The sequence below is a fragment of the Oncorhynchus gorbuscha genome, linkage group LG25 (assembly GCF_021184085.1).
Source record: "Oncorhynchus gorbuscha isolate QuinsamMale2020 ecotype Even-year linkage group LG25, OgorEven_v1.0, whole genome shotgun sequence".
In the NCBI taxonomy this organism is placed as follows: Eukaryota; Metazoa; Chordata; class Actinopteri; order Salmoniformes; family Salmonidae; genus Oncorhynchus; species Oncorhynchus gorbuscha.
Genome location: NC_060197.1, coordinates 17019920 through 17036206, shown reverse-complemented (window position 1 = coordinate 17036206; position 16287 = coordinate 17019920). Strand labels below are relative to the sequence as shown.

Genomic DNA, 16287 nt, shown 5'->3' with positions numbered 1-16287 from the left:
ACAGACAGAGGTACTCCTCAGTTTCATCAGCTGTCCGGATGGCTGGTCTCAGACGATCCCACAGGTGAAGAAGCCGGATGTGGAGGTCCTAGGCTGGCGTGGTTACACGTGGTCTGCGTTTGTGAGGCTGGTTGGACGTACTGCCAAATTCTTTAAAAAGACGTTGGAGGACGTTTATGGTAGAGAAATTAACATTACATTCTCTGGCAACAGCTCTGGTGGACATTCCTACAGTCATTATGCCAATTGTGCGCTCCCTCAAGACTTGAGGCATCTGTGGCATTGTGTTGTGTGACTAAACTGCACATTTTAGAGTGGCCTTTTATTGTCCCCAGCACAAGGTGCACCTGTGTAATGATAATTGTCAGGACCCGGTTACGAACCCGGGTCTCCGGAGTGAGAAACAGTCACTTAACCAACTGAGCCACGAATAGTCGGAAGAACCCAGAAGATGAGGCAGACACAGCAGTACTTGAGACGGTGTATTTAATGAAGTAAAAAGTGAAGTTCTTCAGGAAAACATGTAACTCCACAACCTCAAAAGGAATCCTACAAGACCAAAGGAAATCCTCCAAGACAAAAAAGGTAAATCCACAAGGTGGAAGGTAAAGCACAAAAAGCCTCAAAAGATACTCAAAAAACAAACAAACAAGAACAAAAAACAGAATTCCACAAGAGAGTCCACCGGGATCAACAAGAGTTCTCAGAGTACTAGGGCTGGGTGCTAACATACAAACACAGAGCCAAGAACAGAGGAAAACAAAGGGTTTAAATACAATCAGGGGAAACGAGGCACAGGTGCAAATAATAATGGGGATCAAGGGAAAACAAAAGGTCAAAAGGCACAATGGGGGCATCTAGTGACCAAAAACCGGAACAACCCTGGCCAAATCCTGACAGATAATGCTGTTTAATCAGCTTCTTGATATGCTACACCTGTCAGGTGGATGGATTATCTTGGCAATGGAGAAACACTAACTGGGATGTAAACACATTTTTGAGAAATAAGCTGTTTATGTCCATGGACAATTTCTGGGATCTTTCATTTCAGCTCATGAAACATGAGACCAACACTTCAAATGTTGCGTTTATATTTTTGTTTAGTATAGTTACTGTGGTTCCTTTCACCACTTAAATCATTCCCCTCCCACCAGAGTGGGTTGTGGAGCGTGTGGACTATAGGTACTGCAGACTAGATAGTGGGATGGAGGAGAAGTGGGTGACATGATGAGGTATTGATAGTACATACTAATTCCTACACACACCAGTAACTACATTTGAAAATAAATTGGGGGTGAAACCTAGCTCCTGAACCCTTTATCCGCAATATTGTAGTTGTTTTCCCATAATTTTGCCAAGCGATTACCTCCATTATTGGAGAAAAATAAACTTCTGCCCTAAGAACTTAATGCAATATTTTGATGTAAAATGTATGTGTGGTTTCCGCCTCGGCTGTGTTGTCTCCCCCAGTGTGAGTTTACAGCAGACCAGTCCAACCACAGTTCGATGACGCTGATGATGAGAATGACGAAGATGATGTTGTCTGTGTGTGTGTGCGTGCGTGCGTGCGTGTGTGTGGAGTAGGTGACTCTTGCTGTGGATTCAAGTTTCTTTCAGTGAACCTCATCCCTGCTAATGGAAACGCAGGACTATATTTGGAGGGGTGATGTCACAAGTGGTTGACGGTGAAGCCTATATCTGTGTGAGAGTGTGTGTGTCTGTGACAGTCTAAGAAACCACTGACAGTAGCAGTGTCTGTCTTTGGATCCACTGGCGATTGGGTTTAACTACTGAGGGTGAGTAAACCAGACCATTAGAATGCATATTGATCTGAGAGAGATGGAGACCAGGACACTATACACTATACTATCCCAAGTATTTGTCTCTCTTTTCCCTGTGTGGTTGAGGGTAGGCTGTTGAGTGGCTTGACTGTTTTGTTGCGTTGGTTTGCATGGTTAGCTGTTCTACAGAACTTTGGCCGTTTCTGCTGTCATTCTATTCTAAAGTGTCCTAGTAGAATAAACTGAATACTTGATGGGTGAGGGTTACACTATTCACAGGCATGTGCATCCCTCTACTTGTGTAATTCAACAGTGTGTGTGATTATTGACTTACCATCTTTTGTTTTCGTGCAGGGATCCCGCGTGCACGATGTATTACCTGAAGCTGCCCGTGTTCCTTCTCGTGCTGCTGCCATGTGTCGCCACCCTCCCTAGCAACAGGTGAGAGCGCAAAGCTGCCTCAGTTATTTCCGTTATTTCTGAGTGTCACTTCTGTGATGTACATTTACAAGTGTCGTGCAGTGTCGCCCAAAGTTCAATTGACACTAGGAAGTGGGTTTAATTTTGCAGGTGAATTAATCACTCAACTGATATAGCACCGGTTTTAAGTTGTACGTAATTTGGCACATCCATCTTGAACCGTAAGAAATCAATTAACGACGTGGGTAGTCTAACTCTACAACCGGCTAATGACATTGATGAGATCATTGAGATGAATATCCATTGCAATCGTGACATCCGAGAGGTCGGGGTTTGTCCTGCCAAGGCAGAGACAGGAATATGTGAATCGTGGCCACTCCATTGCGCTCTCGATAATTGAGATTATGTTTTGAAGTGGGCATCAGTCACCAGTCGGAGTGACGGTTTGGCTCTTTCCTCATCCTGATTCAGGTACTTCACCTCATCTAGGGAGCAAGAAAGCGCGCTCCCGGACAGAGAAGGCTGGCTCGTGCCCGGGATCGTCTCCAACCACTACCGTGGTCTCATTGGCGTGCGGCTCCAGAGAGGGCTCACACCTGTCAACAGGTAAGGTTGCACCTTATTATATAAGTTGCACCTCATTTATTGATTTGTTGATTGAGTGCAAATGTTGATAATTTTGCAGACAAAACAATGTAAAATAATCGAGTTGATTAAACAAATTATTATTTAGTAAATGGATCCATGGATTTTACTCAACTTGACAGTCAAAATATACTAAAATATTATCTGAACTGAACATTTTTAGTTGGCCCAAAATTAACTCTGATTTAAGAAAAATCTAGGTTAGGGACACCCACACATTCAAATAGTGCTTTTAACATGCAATGTTTTCAACCTATATATTTGACACACATTGACATAAACATGTTTACATTGTGCATGTTCATTTTATACAGTAATTATTATTCAACATGTCCACACCTGAGATTTGAACTAACAACCTCTTGGTTCACGAATTCCTATCTTCCTACTATGCCACCATCTATAAATGAACATGCACAATGCCATCATGTATGTCAACATGTGTGCAATATGTAGGTAAAAAACATTGAATGTTAAAAGCACTGTGTTTGAGAGTTTTCTCAAGTTAGAGCTCAGTTTGGGCACTTTGACTGAAAGTTCAGTAAACAAAACAAAAGGCTGTGGAACCAGTTACTAAATCATTATTTTTCATAGTGAAGATTCATGTGGATCAGAATTGAACTAAGCTGAAATGTGTGTGTGTGTGTGTGAGGGTGATAATGGTGATAATAATATAATAACTTATATTGAATAATAGTGATCTTAATAATAATAATAGTTTATTGCTATTACTATTATTGTTACTAGTAGCTGCAGTAGTGATATTATCATGTTAGTATCATATGGTGGCTATTTTTATCCACTTACTATACAGTATGTCTGGTAGGCCAATACATTTGCTATATTTTCCTGATCTCTACCACTCTATAAATGTTTAGATAAGTCATGCATAATTTGTTCGACATATTGGATTCATTGATTGCTGTCCTCTGATAATCCCATCAGCCACCACATGGAGAAAAGGAAGTGCAACACGGCTACCTGTGTAACCCAGCGACTGGCCGACTTCCTGACCCGCTCCAGCAACACCATCGGCACAGTGTACGCCCCCACCAACGTAGGCTCCAGCACCTACGGGAAACGGGATCTACTGCAGCCTCGCAGCTATATGCCTCTCTAGTGATGCATGGGTTCAAAGCCCACTGGTGTAGGATATGCTCAGCTGAAATGACCACACCACCGTGTAAACAACAAGGATGGTTATGTATCATTAACTTGAGCTTTTCTTTCTTTTATGAACTTCAGAAAAAAAACAGTGCCTTTTGGTATAGAATAATAATAAAGAAGTATTTGTTACACAAATCAGACTAGAGGCTGATGAGATACTCGTCTCTGTTCTGTGAGCCCAGCTGGTTCAACTCAACACTAACCCCACCACGGCATGTGAATTAAAAACAAGTAACAAGTAAACGGGTGCAGAAGGCTTATAAAATACAAGTTTTGTCCTTCTGTTTGACTGTTGTGTAGGTTATTTGTTTTTGTAATAAAGTTGAAAGATTTTTAAAAGTCGCTGGTTTCACCGCACGTCATTAATAGTTTCAGTCATGCAGATACAATGTTGAGCTCTTTGATAACTTAAATAAAGCATTAACTTATTAACTTAACAAACCAGTATGCTTATGAATACCTGTAAATGCTTTATAAATTATAATTCAATGGTGTGCTCATGAATGAAAGGCAACATGTAGACTCAATAAGGCATACACGCAGGCATACAGTATAATACATGAGTTACTCAACAGATACATGTACTTTCAGGTATTGGAGGGGAAAGGTGTGACACTACATGAATTAACCTGTGTTTGATTAATACCATTCCCAGTGCGAGCAGAAAATTACACCGGTATTCCACTGCTTTTTAACCCAGACATGAGAGGATATTTTTTTTAAATAGCACAGAAGTTAATTTAGCTGATGATGCCATACACAGACCAGCCATTAAGCCCTCAAAACATGGCTGACACTGTGGGATAGGGTTCAGAGGTGTGTCAAGCTATTCATATGAATAACAAGCATATAGCCTACCTCTAGGATAATGTACATCAAGAGTAGTCAATTAGACAGGGGTCATTCACATCGACGGAGATGTTGTTGATGCACTGCAATACTGATTTCTGATGAGAGTTGTCTACCTGTGACAATACCACAGATTACATTTTGAACTACTCCATTAATCTCTCTCTCTCTCTCTCTCTCTCTCTCTCTCTCTCTCTCTCTCTCTCTCTCTCTCTCTCTCTCTCTCTCTCTCTCACACACACACATACTCTCACTCACCATATTACTTCCATTTAGAGATCATTACTTGCTGCTGACAACAAGTTGGACATGTCTTTTAACAGCATTCCAGAAGAAAATTAATAGGCCCTTCCAAATAGCTCATAGAAATGTTGTAGATAGGTATGAGGTCCAGAAATGAATAAAACACATCAATATCACAGCAGGGAGGGATAGAGTATGCATGAGTGAAATTACCAATTCAGTGTGGCTATAGCACCTTCAGGCACCACAGGTTGAGCATTCGTTTGTCAAATATAACCATAAGTACAGAGATGACAAGTACAACCTTTCCTTTTTAGGCCATCTTTGCGTCAATGGCCATTTCATATACAGGCAATTCAAGTTGAGAATTGCCATGGACTGAGAACTATTACACTGGATGTGTTGTAGTATTATATTGAAACAGCAAGCTCTGTTTCTGAAGTGCACTGCAGACCTTATAAGCATTGCATCACATAGACATGTTTTATAAGGGTTCATAATATAATGAAAACATCAAGGCCCTCAACCAAAAGAATACAGATATTGATTTATGATTTATATTCAGATCCCCATTAGCTGTTGAAGAAACAGCAGGTGTTCGTCCTGGGATCCACACAAAACATAGAACATGACAAAATACAGAACACTGATGGACAGGAATAGCAACACAAATTTAAACTAAGACTATGACTAAAGAACAATACGACTCCTTAAAAAAATAAGAAAAATAAATAGTACTAAGAATAATGTGTGTGTGTGTGTGTGTGTGTGTGTGTGTGTGTGTGTGTGTGTGTGTGTGTGTGTGTGTGTGTGTGTGTGTGTGTGTGTGTGTGTGTGTGTGTGTGTGTGTGTGTGTGTGTGTGTGTGTGTGTGTGTGTGTGTGTGTGTGTGTGTGTGTGTGTGTGTGTGTGTGTGTGTGTGTGTGTGTGTGTGTGTGTGTGTGTTTCTTGGGGTGTTGTTTCATCTGTTGTTGTTTTTTAACTGATTTTATTGCTTGCCTAAGTTGTCTGAGGTGAAAAAGAGAATTCCTTGTCACACGGAATTGTCACATCTGTTTCACCTGTCTTTGTGAATGTCTCTTCTCCACTCCAGGTGTTGCCCATCTTCCCCATTGTCCCATGTATTTATACCTTTGTTCTCTGTTTATCTGTTGCCAATTTGTTTGTTCATCTAACTTACCAGTGTTTTTCTCATTGCTCCTGTCTTGTCTATAGTTCCTGTTTTTATAGTTTTCCCTGTTTTGACCTTTCTGCCTGCCCTGAGCCTGCCTGCCGTTCTGTACCTTGGCCCTACAACTCTGTATTACCGACCTCTGCCTGACGTGACCCTGAGCCTGTCTGCCGTCCTGTACCTTTGCCTGCCCGTGTTCGATTGAATAAACTTTTGTTACTTTATCACTGTCTGCACCTGGGTCTTACCTTCAAACCTGATACATATAGTCATTGTTCTATACAGTGCTGTGCATCTTCCAGCCTCTGTTCCGGACTTGGGGACTGTGAAGAGGCCAATGACTATGTGTGTTGTGGGGTATGTATTGGTTTTTGAGCTGTGTGTAAACTCGCTGAACAGACAGTACTTTCAGCACGTCAATGCTTCTTATAAAGACCAACAATGTAAATGTAAATGTCTATCTCTCCACTCTGAACCAGAAGAGACTATATATATATATATATATATATATATATGCCATTTAGCAGACGCTAAATGCATGTTATGGACATTGGCCCTCCATGTACATTTGAGGGCCAAATGTGCTGCTCTGTTCTGGGCCAGCTGAAGCTTTTCTAGGTCCTTTTTTGCCATACCTGCCCATACAACTGGGCAATAGTCAAGATACGATCAAATCAGAGCTTACAGGACTTGTTTGGTTGCATATGATGTTAAAAAAGCAGAGCATCTATTCAGCACAGACAAACCTCTCCCCATCTTTACAACAATATAATCAATATGCTTTGACCATAACAGTTTACAATCTAAGGTAACACCAAGAAGTTTAGTCTCTTCTACTTGCTCTACAGCCACATTATTCATAACCAGATTCAGCTGAGGTCCAGTACCTAGAAAGTGATTTGTGCTAAATGCAATGCTTTAGGTTTTAAATACTGTATGTTCATGCCAAATTGATTCCTAACCACCCATTATAAAACTGACTCCAGCTATTTGTTTAGGGTTTTTACTAGCTGTGGGTGCTGACGTGTATAGTATTGAATCATCTGCGTACATAGACACACAGGTTATGTTTAACGTTAATGGTACATTATTTGTAAAAATTGAGAACAGTAGGGCCAAGACAGCTCCCTTGTGGAATACCACATTTTACATGTTTTATGTTAGAGAAGCTTCCATGAAAGAAAACCCTCTGTGTTCTATTAGGGTAGATCTCTATCCATGATATGGCAGATCATGTAAAAAAATAGAACAAATGACAGTCAGTATCTTATTATCGATATCTTTCAGCCAATCATCAGTCATTTGTGTCAGTGCAGTACATGTTGAGTGTCCTTCCCTATAAGCATGCTGAAAGTCAGTTGTTAAATTGTTCACAGAGATAGCATTGTATCTGGTCAAACACAATCTTTTCAATGAGTTTTCTAAGAACCGGCAGCAAGTTGATTGGTCGGCTGTTAAAGCCAGCAAAGGGAGCTTTACACATTTTTGGGTACCGGAATGACTGTAGCTTCCCTAAAAGTCTGTGGACAAACTTTTCTCCAGGCTCAGAATAAAGATGTGTCAATACAGTCCACTATCTTCCTCAGTAGCTTTCCATCTAGGTTGTCATTACCAGGTGGTTTCTCATTATTGATTGAAAGCAATTACTTTTCCACCTCTCCCACACTAACTTACTAGCTTTAAGCACCAACTGTCAGAGCAGCTCACAGATTACTGCACCTGTACATAGCCCACCTATAATTTAGCCCAAACAACTACCTCTTTCCCTACTGTATTTCATTTATTTATTTATTTTGCTCCTTTGCACCCCATTATTTTTATTTCTACTTTGCACATTCTTCCATTGCAAATCTACCATTCCAGTGTTTTACTTGCTATATTGTATTTACTTTGCCACCATGGCCTTTTTTGCCTTTACCTCCCTTATCTCACCTCATTTGCTCACATCGTATATAGACTTGTTTATACTGTATTATTGACTGTATGTTTGTTTTACTCCATGTGTAACTCTGTGTCGTTGTATGTGTCGAACTGCTTTGCTTTATCTTGGCCAGGTTGCAATTGTAAATGAGAACTTGTTCTCAACTTGCCTACCTGGTTAAATAAAGGTGAAATAAATAAATAAATAATAACCTTTATAAAAGTCTAAATTACAATGCTTTTCTTTCATTATTGGGTATTTTATCCATGAAAATGATAGTCACAGTTTGTTGTTGACATTTCATGCCTAAATTTGCCAACTTTGCCAATGAAATAGTTCTAAATAAATGTGGCAATATCAAAAGGTTTTATGATGAATGAGCCCTCATATGCAATGAAAGATGAAGTTGAATTAGTCTTTCTGCCCATAATTTCATTTAAAGTACTCCAAAGCTTTTTTCCGTCATACTTTATATAATTTATCTTAATTTTATAATCAAATGTTCAGTTTAGTCCCGTGATTTCTCAATTTACAATATGTCTTCCAATCAGATGTGCAGCCAGACGTATTCGCCACTCCCTTTGCTTGATTTCTCTCAACCATACAGTTTTTCAATTCCTTATCAATCCAGGGGGCCATAACAGTTTTAACAGTCAGTTTCCTAATAGGTGCATGCTTATTGAGAACTGAAAGTAACAATTTCATTAGGCATGCTCCTCATTAGGCACATCAGGTTACCAAATCTTATTTACATTCAACATAGGAAAACCTTGTTTCTGATCTTCTATACAATATTTTAGGCTCAGCATTTGGAAGCTTGGCTTTTCTGGATATAGCCACTATATTATGGTCACTACATCAAAGGGGTGTGGATACAGCTTTAGAACAAAGTTCTGCAGCATTAGTAAAGATATGATCAATACACTTGTATGATGTAGTTCCTGTAATTTTTGTTAACACACTGGTAGGTTGATAAAAGATTAGTGTAGTGTTAGCTAGCTACATAGCTGTCTTTGCTGTCTTCGTATCCAAGATAATTGTGTAGTTTAGAGTGTGTAGTCTTAGAGTGATTATCTTAATTTACCGAGGTTAGCTAGCCAGCTATTTGTCGTCCTTAATGTAGGAGACACTGCTAGCTAGCCAACAGCTAGCCAACGTCTTCCGAATAGAACTTCCCCACTCAACAACCCGGTCGCATTACGCTTCGCTCCACAGGTAGTATCACATTTTCATTTCATTTCATTACAGTACAACGGTTTGATTTGTTTGATCGTAGCTAGCTACATAGCCGTCTTTGTATCAAAGATAATTGTGTAGTCTAGAGCGATTTTCTAGGTTAGCTAGCCAGCTATTGTCGTTCTTTTAACGCAACGTAACGTAATCAACACTGCTAGCTAGCCAGCTAGCCCCCGAATAGCAGCACTGTAGAAACTATTACACTCAACGGAACGACTTGATTAGTGTAGTGTCAACAACGCAGCCACTGCCAGCTAGCCTACAAAGTCAACAACGCAGCCACTGCCAGCTAGCCTACTTCAGCAGTACTGTATCATTTTAGTCAATAAGATTCTTGCTACGTAAGCTTAACTTTCTGAACATTCGAGACGTGTAGTCCACTTGTCATTCCAATCTCCTTTGCATTAGCGTAGCCTCTTCTGTAGCCTGGCAACTATGTGTCTGTCTATCCCTGTTCTCTCCTCTCTGCACAGACCATACAAACGCTCCACACCGCGTGGCCGCGGCCACCCTAATCTGGTGTTCCCAGTGCGCACGACCCACGTGGAGTTCCAGGTCTCCGGTAGCCTCTGGAACTGCCGATCTGCGGCCAACAAGGCAGAGTTCATCTCAGCCTATGCCTCCCTCCAGTCCCTCGACTTCTTGGCACTGACGGAAACATGGATCACCACAGATAACACTGCTACTCCCACTGCTCTCTCTTCGTCCACGTGTTCTCGCACACCCCGAGAGCTTCTGGTCAGCGGGGTGGTGGCACCGGGATCCTCATCTCTCCCAAGTGGTCATTCTCTCTTTCTCCCCTTACCCATCTGTCTATCGCCTCCTTTGAATTCCATGCTGTCACAGTTACCAGCCCTTTCAAGCTGAACATCCTTATCATTTATCGCCCTCCAGGTTCCCTCAGAGAGTTCATCAATGAGCTTGATGCCTTGATAAGCTCCTTTCCTGAGGACGGCTCACCTCTCACAGTTCTGGGTGACTTTAACCTCCCCACCTCTACCTTTGACTCATTCCTCTCTGCCTCCTTCTTTCCACTCCTCTCCTCTTTTGACCTCACCCTCTCACCTTCCCCCCCTACTCACAAGGCAGGCAATACGCTCGACCTCATCTTTACTAGATGCTGTTTTTCCACTAACCTCATTGCAACTCCCCTACAAGTCTCCGACCACCACCTTGTATCCTTTTCCCTCTCGCTCTCATCCAACACTTCCCACACTGCCCCTACTCGGATGGTATCGCGCTGTCCCAACCTTCGCTCTCTCTCCCCCGCTACTCTCTCCTCTTCCATCCTATCATCTCTTCCCTCTGCTCAAACCTTCTCCAACCTATCTCCTGATTCTGCCTCCTCAACCCTCCTCTCCTCCCTTTCTGCATCCTTTGACTCTCTATGTCCCCTATCCTCCAGGCCGGCTCGGTCCTCCCCTCCCGCTCCGTGGCTCGACGACTCATTGCGAGCTCACAGAACAGGGCTCCGGGCAGCCGAGCGGAAATGGAGGAAAACTCGCCTCCCTGCGGACCTGGCATCCTTTCACTCCCTCCTCTCTACATTTTCCTCCTCTGTCTCTGCTGCTAAAGCCACTTTCTACCACTCTAAATTCCAAGCATCTGCCTCTAACCCTAGGAAGCTCTTTGCCACCTTCTCCTCCCTCCTGAATCCTCCTCCCCCTCCCCCCCTCCTCCCTCTCTGCAGATGACTTCGTCAACCATTTTGAAAAGAAGGTCGACGACATTCGATCCTCGTTTGCTAAGTCAAACGACACAGCTGGTTCTGCTCACACTGCCCTACCCTGTGCTCTGACCTCTTTCTCCCCTCTCTCTCCAGATGAAATCTCGCGTCTTGTGATGGCCGGCCGCCCAACAACCTGCCCGCTTGACCCTATCCCCTCCTCTCTTCTCCAGACCATTTCCGGAGACCTTCTCCCTTACCTCACCTCGCTCATCAACTCATCCCTGACCGCTGGCTACGTCCCTTCCGTCTTCAAGAGAGCGAGAGTTGCACCCCTTCTGAAAAAACCTACACTCGATCCCTCCGATGTCAACAACTACAGACCAGTATCCCTTCTTTCTTTTCTCTCCAAAACTCTTGAACGTGCCGTCCTTGGCCAGCTCTCCCGCTATCTTTCCCAGAATGACCTTCTTGATCCAAATCAGTCAGGTTTCAAGACTAGTCATTCAACTGAGACTGCTCTTCTCTGTATCACGGAGGCGCTCCGCACTGCTAAAGCTAACTCTCTCTCCTCTGCTCTCATCCTTCTAGACCTATCGGCTGCCTTCGATACTGTGAACCATCAGATCCTCCTCTCCACCCTCTCCGAGTTGGGCATCTCCGGCGCGGCCCACGCTTGGATTGCATCCTACCTGACAGGTCGCTCCTACCAGGTGGCGTGGCGAGAATCTGTCTCCTCACCACGCGCTCTCACCACTGGTGTCCCCCAGGGCTCTGTTCTAGGCCCTCTCCTATTCTCGCTATACACCAAGTCACTTGGCTCTGTCATAACCTCACATGGTCTCTCCTATCATTGCTATGCTGATGACACACAATTAATCTTCTCCTTTCCCCCTTCTGATGACCAGGGCTCCCTGCCTGTGCCATTAAACCCCTACAACTCATCCAGAACGCCGCAGCCCATCTGGTGTTCAACCTTCCCAAGTCCTCTCACGTCACCCCGCTCCTCCGCTCTCTCCACTGGCTTCCAGTTGAAGCTCGCATCCGCTACAAGACCATGGTGCTTGCCTACGGAGCTGTGAGGGGAACGGCACCTCAGTACCTCCAGGCTCTGATCAGGCCCTACACCCAAACAAGGGCACTGCGTTCATCCACCTCTGGCCTGCTCGCCTCCCTACCACTGAGGAAGTACAGTTCCCGCTCAGCCCAGTCAAAACTGTTCGCTGCTCTGGCCCCCCAATGGTGGAACAAACTCCCTCACGACGCCAGGACAGCGGAGTCAATCACCACCTTCCGGAGAGACCTGAAACCTCACCACTTTAAGGAATACCTAGGATAGGATAAAGTAATCCTTCTCACCCCCCCCCCCTTAAAAGATTTAGATGCACTATTGTAAAGTGGCTGCTCCACTGGATGTCATAAGGTGAACGCACCAATTTTTAAGTCGCTCTGGATAAGAGCGTCTGCTAAATGACTTAAATGTAAATGTAATCTCTATGGATTGTTTGAGCTAATTCCATTAATACTGTTGATAGTGTAGCCTATTACTCAAATTGTATTTTTAAAGTCTTTTATTTCACATTTATTTAACCAGGTAGGCCAGTTGAGAACAAGTTCTCATTTACAACTGTGACCTGGCCAATATAAAGCAAAGCAGTCTATTGCGGCAGGAATCCAGTGATGTAGGGGGGGGGGGGGTAGCAGTCAGATATGCTGAATAGAGCTATTCGCTGGATAGAGCTATTATAACCTACCAGAGCATTTACAAACAGAACAGGAACTATATCTTCCAAGTGTATTGATCATATCTTTACTAATGCTACACATAGCTGTGTTCTAAAAATAGTTTGGATGGAGCAGAGAGGAGAGGCCCGTTCATTATAATGTCACATCAGTAGCACTTCACCCTTCACCTGTGTTATACTCCCACAGCATAATTATACCAGGCAGCTAATGGAAATGTGTTTTCCCATCTAATGTCAGATCACTTCTCTTTTAATAATCCCAGCATTTAAACAACACCCCAGACTCTGACATTAGCCCTTAATCAAACATGTAACAGCAGTCATGGATATCTGGCTGGCTATTATATCTCACACACTGTTTTATATCTCTCACATCGCCGTGCATGTCTACACAATTCCATATCAGGAGGGTCAGAGGTTACGGTCCTTTGTCACAGGGTAATTAACATGCTCGGCACATTAAGTCGATCCTACTCTGTCTGGATGTAGAAACGTAAGTCTGTTTAACTCTGATTAGTATCACTAATTGACACATGGGCACACTCATAAGAGTATGACGTCTGATTGGTGATGAAATCTGGTGAGATCTTTCTTTCTGTCTGAACTCTGTAATTGTTTCCAGGGCCAAGAAAAACATTTCATGTACTTGACGAAACTTTCAAAGTTCTTGAAATGTTCCAGATTGACTGACCTTCATGTCTTAAAGTAATGATGTGGTTTCTTTTTGCTTATTTGAGCTGTTCCTGCCATGTATACCACCCTACCTGGTCACAACACAACTGATCAGCTCAAAACGCATTAAGAAGGAAAGAAATTCCACAAATTAACCTTTAACAAGGCACACCTGTTAATTGAAATGCATTCCAGGTGACTACCTCATGAAGCTGGTTGAGAGAATGCCAAGAGTGTGCAAAGTTGTCATCAAGGCAAAGGGTGGCTACTCTGAAGTATATCAAATATAAATTATTTTTTGATTTGTTTAACACTTTTTTGGTCATTACATGATTCCATGTGTGTTATTTCATAGTTTCCAGCTATTCCAGCTTCAACTTCGTCTCATCTGCTTTTTCTATAATTCCGACCCAATTTTTGGGCAGTTCAAGAGGAAAAGCAGATTTACAAAGGCAAGAGAGGGGGAATCCCGGTGAGATTAAGGCAAAGGGACAACCGGCCACCTCTTCCCTCCATTCTACTGACCAGTCACTTGAAAATAAGATGGATGATCTCCGATTGCGGATTTGCTATCAACGGGAGTCTTGACACTGCAAAATTCTCTGATTTTCTGAAACATGTCTTTCGGATAAAATACCCTCCATGACTGTTCAATTTGATGGATTTTCCATTCACTGTGCAGACAGGACAGTGGAGTCGGGGATATCGAGGGTAAAGGGGTTTGCCTCTTCATCAACAACAACTGGTGTGCTGACTCAAGCACAGTGGAAGTGTCGACCCATTCACCTGTTCACCCATCTTGAATTAGTCAAATGCCCGACCCTTTCACCTCCCACGGTTTTCAGCCTTCCTACAGAGGTTCCGGTCAGCTGTGACCCAGGCCATAGTGGCACCTCAGCACTGTGCCACTTGGTCAGTACCATTAAGGGTACATGTGCAGATAATCAAGTATAAAGGTACATTTTCTGCCCAATATATTCGATATAAGGTATGTGGGGCAATGTACTGGTGGGGCTCATTAGCATTTTGGTCTAAAATATGTTTGTGCCATCCATCAGTGGAAATATTGTACCAGTTTAAAGGGTGTATCGTTATGTTGATGAAAGTTGAGCACATATTTTGACACGTTAGTTCTTCAATTGGTGTAAGTACTTGTGACAATCCAGAGTTGCACTGTTAAGAAGTTACTATGCATTTTCCTGTAGCTTAATGGCAGCTGGTACACACACACTTAATGTTTAGTTTTCAATAACTTATTTTCTAATAGTTACAAGTGTGTTATTGTAAAATTCACAGTAATTTACTGTAGCTAACCTGTCACTCACTGACCTGATGGTGTAGCCGAGAAGTTGTTATTACAATGACATGGTAACTATCTATAAATTAAATTTTGGATGGGTGTTTGGTATCACATGCACTTATGTCAGCCTTTAACAAAGCTGGAGAACTAACCATGTTCAAGCTTAATGTTCATGAACAGAATACAACAGAGCAGATTAACTGGGACAAAATTCCCTGTCATGGGAGACCAAAAAGAGCCAGCTGAATGCCACTTTAATAACCCACACCTGCAATCTTCTGATAGGCTGTTGCTGCTACACTGTAATTCTCAAGGTATTTTGAACTCTAACGCAGGTAGATTTTTTGGGAATAGTTTTTCATATGTGTTTTTGCATGTACATTGAGTGAATAGTTTATTAAATATTATGCTACACAAAGATAAGTAATTATTTTATAAACTAATACAATCATTGAATTCCTGCACCCGTTACTGAAATGCATAGAGACAAAGTAGAGTCGCAATTCAACGGCTCAGACGCGAGAGGTATGTGGCAGGGTCTACAGTCAATCACGGACTACAAAACTAAAACCAGCTCCGTCGCGGACCACGATGTCTTGCTCCCAGACAAACTAAAAAAACGTCTTTGCTCGCTTTGAGGACAACACAGTGCCACTGACACGGCCCGCTACTAAAACCTGTGGGCTCTCCTTCACTGCAGCCAACGTGAGTAAAACATTTAAACGTGTTAACCCTCGCAAGGCAGCCGGCCCAGACGGCATCCCCAGCCGCGTCCTCAGAGCATGCGCAGACCTGCTGACTGGTGTGTTTACAGACATATTCAATCAATCCTTATCAACAGTCTGCTGTTCCCACAGAGGGCCACCATTGTTTCTGTTCCCAAGAAAGCGAAGGTAACTGAGCTAAATGACTATCGCCCTGTAGCACTCACTTCCGTCATCATGAAGTGCTGTGAGAGACTAGTCAATGACCATATCACCTCCACCCTACCTGCCACCCTAGACCCACTCCAATTTGCTTACCACCCCAATAGGTCCACAGACGACGCAATCACAATCACACTGCACACTGCCCTAACCCATCTGGACAAGAGGAATACCTATGTAAGAATGCTGTTCATCGACTACAGATCAGCATTTAACAACATAGTACCATCCAAATTCGTCATTAAGCTAGAGACCCTGGGTCTCGACCCCGCATTGAGCAACTGGGTCCTGGACTTCCTGATGGGTCGCCCCCAGGTGGTGAGGGTAGGTAACACCATCTCCACCTCGCTGATCGTCAACACTGGGGCCCCACAAGGGTGTGTTCTCAGCCCTCTCCTGTACTCCCTGTTCACCCATGACTGCGTGGCCATGCACACCTCCAACTCAATCATCAAGTTTGCAGATGACACTACAGTGGTAGGCTTGATTACCAACAACGACGAGACGGCCTATAGGGAGGAGGTGAGGGCCCTCAGAGTGTGGTGT

At 43.1% G+C, this 16287-nt stretch overlaps 1 protein-coding gene across 1 annotated transcript; it reads left to right on the top strand.

Annotated features, from left to right (window-relative positions):
- Positions 1-1604: 1604 nt before the first annotated feature.
- LOC124013600 (islet amyloid polypeptide-like) lies at positions 1605-4355 on the top strand. The gene is made up of 4 exons (XM_046327917.1): positions 1605-1796; positions 2136-2222; positions 2673-2807; positions 3792-4355. Exons 2-4 carry the CDS (start codon positions 2152-2154, stop codon positions 3964-3966), a joined length of 381 nt encoding a protein of 126 aa, XP_046183873.1. The 5' UTR covers positions 1605-1796; positions 2136-2151; the 3' UTR covers positions 3967-4355.
- Positions 4356-16287: the final 11932 nt, after the last annotated feature.

What these genes read in the sequence shown, in the direction of transcription:
- LOC124013600 (XM_046327917.1), top strand. Translation starts at nt 2,152, where the DNA reads ATGTATTACCTGAAGCTGCCCGTGTTCCTTCTCGTGCTGCTGCCATGT. An exon ending in GCCACCCTCCCTAGCAACAG is followed by an intron (nt 2,223 to 2,672) that starts GTGAGAGCGCAA and finishes ATCCTGATTCAG; the next exon opens with GTACTTCACCTCATCTAGGG. An exon ending in GGGCTCACACCTGTCAACAG is followed by an intron (nt 2,808 to 3,791) that starts GTAAGGTTGCAC and finishes TAATCCCATCAG; the next exon opens with CCACCACATGGAGAAAAGGA.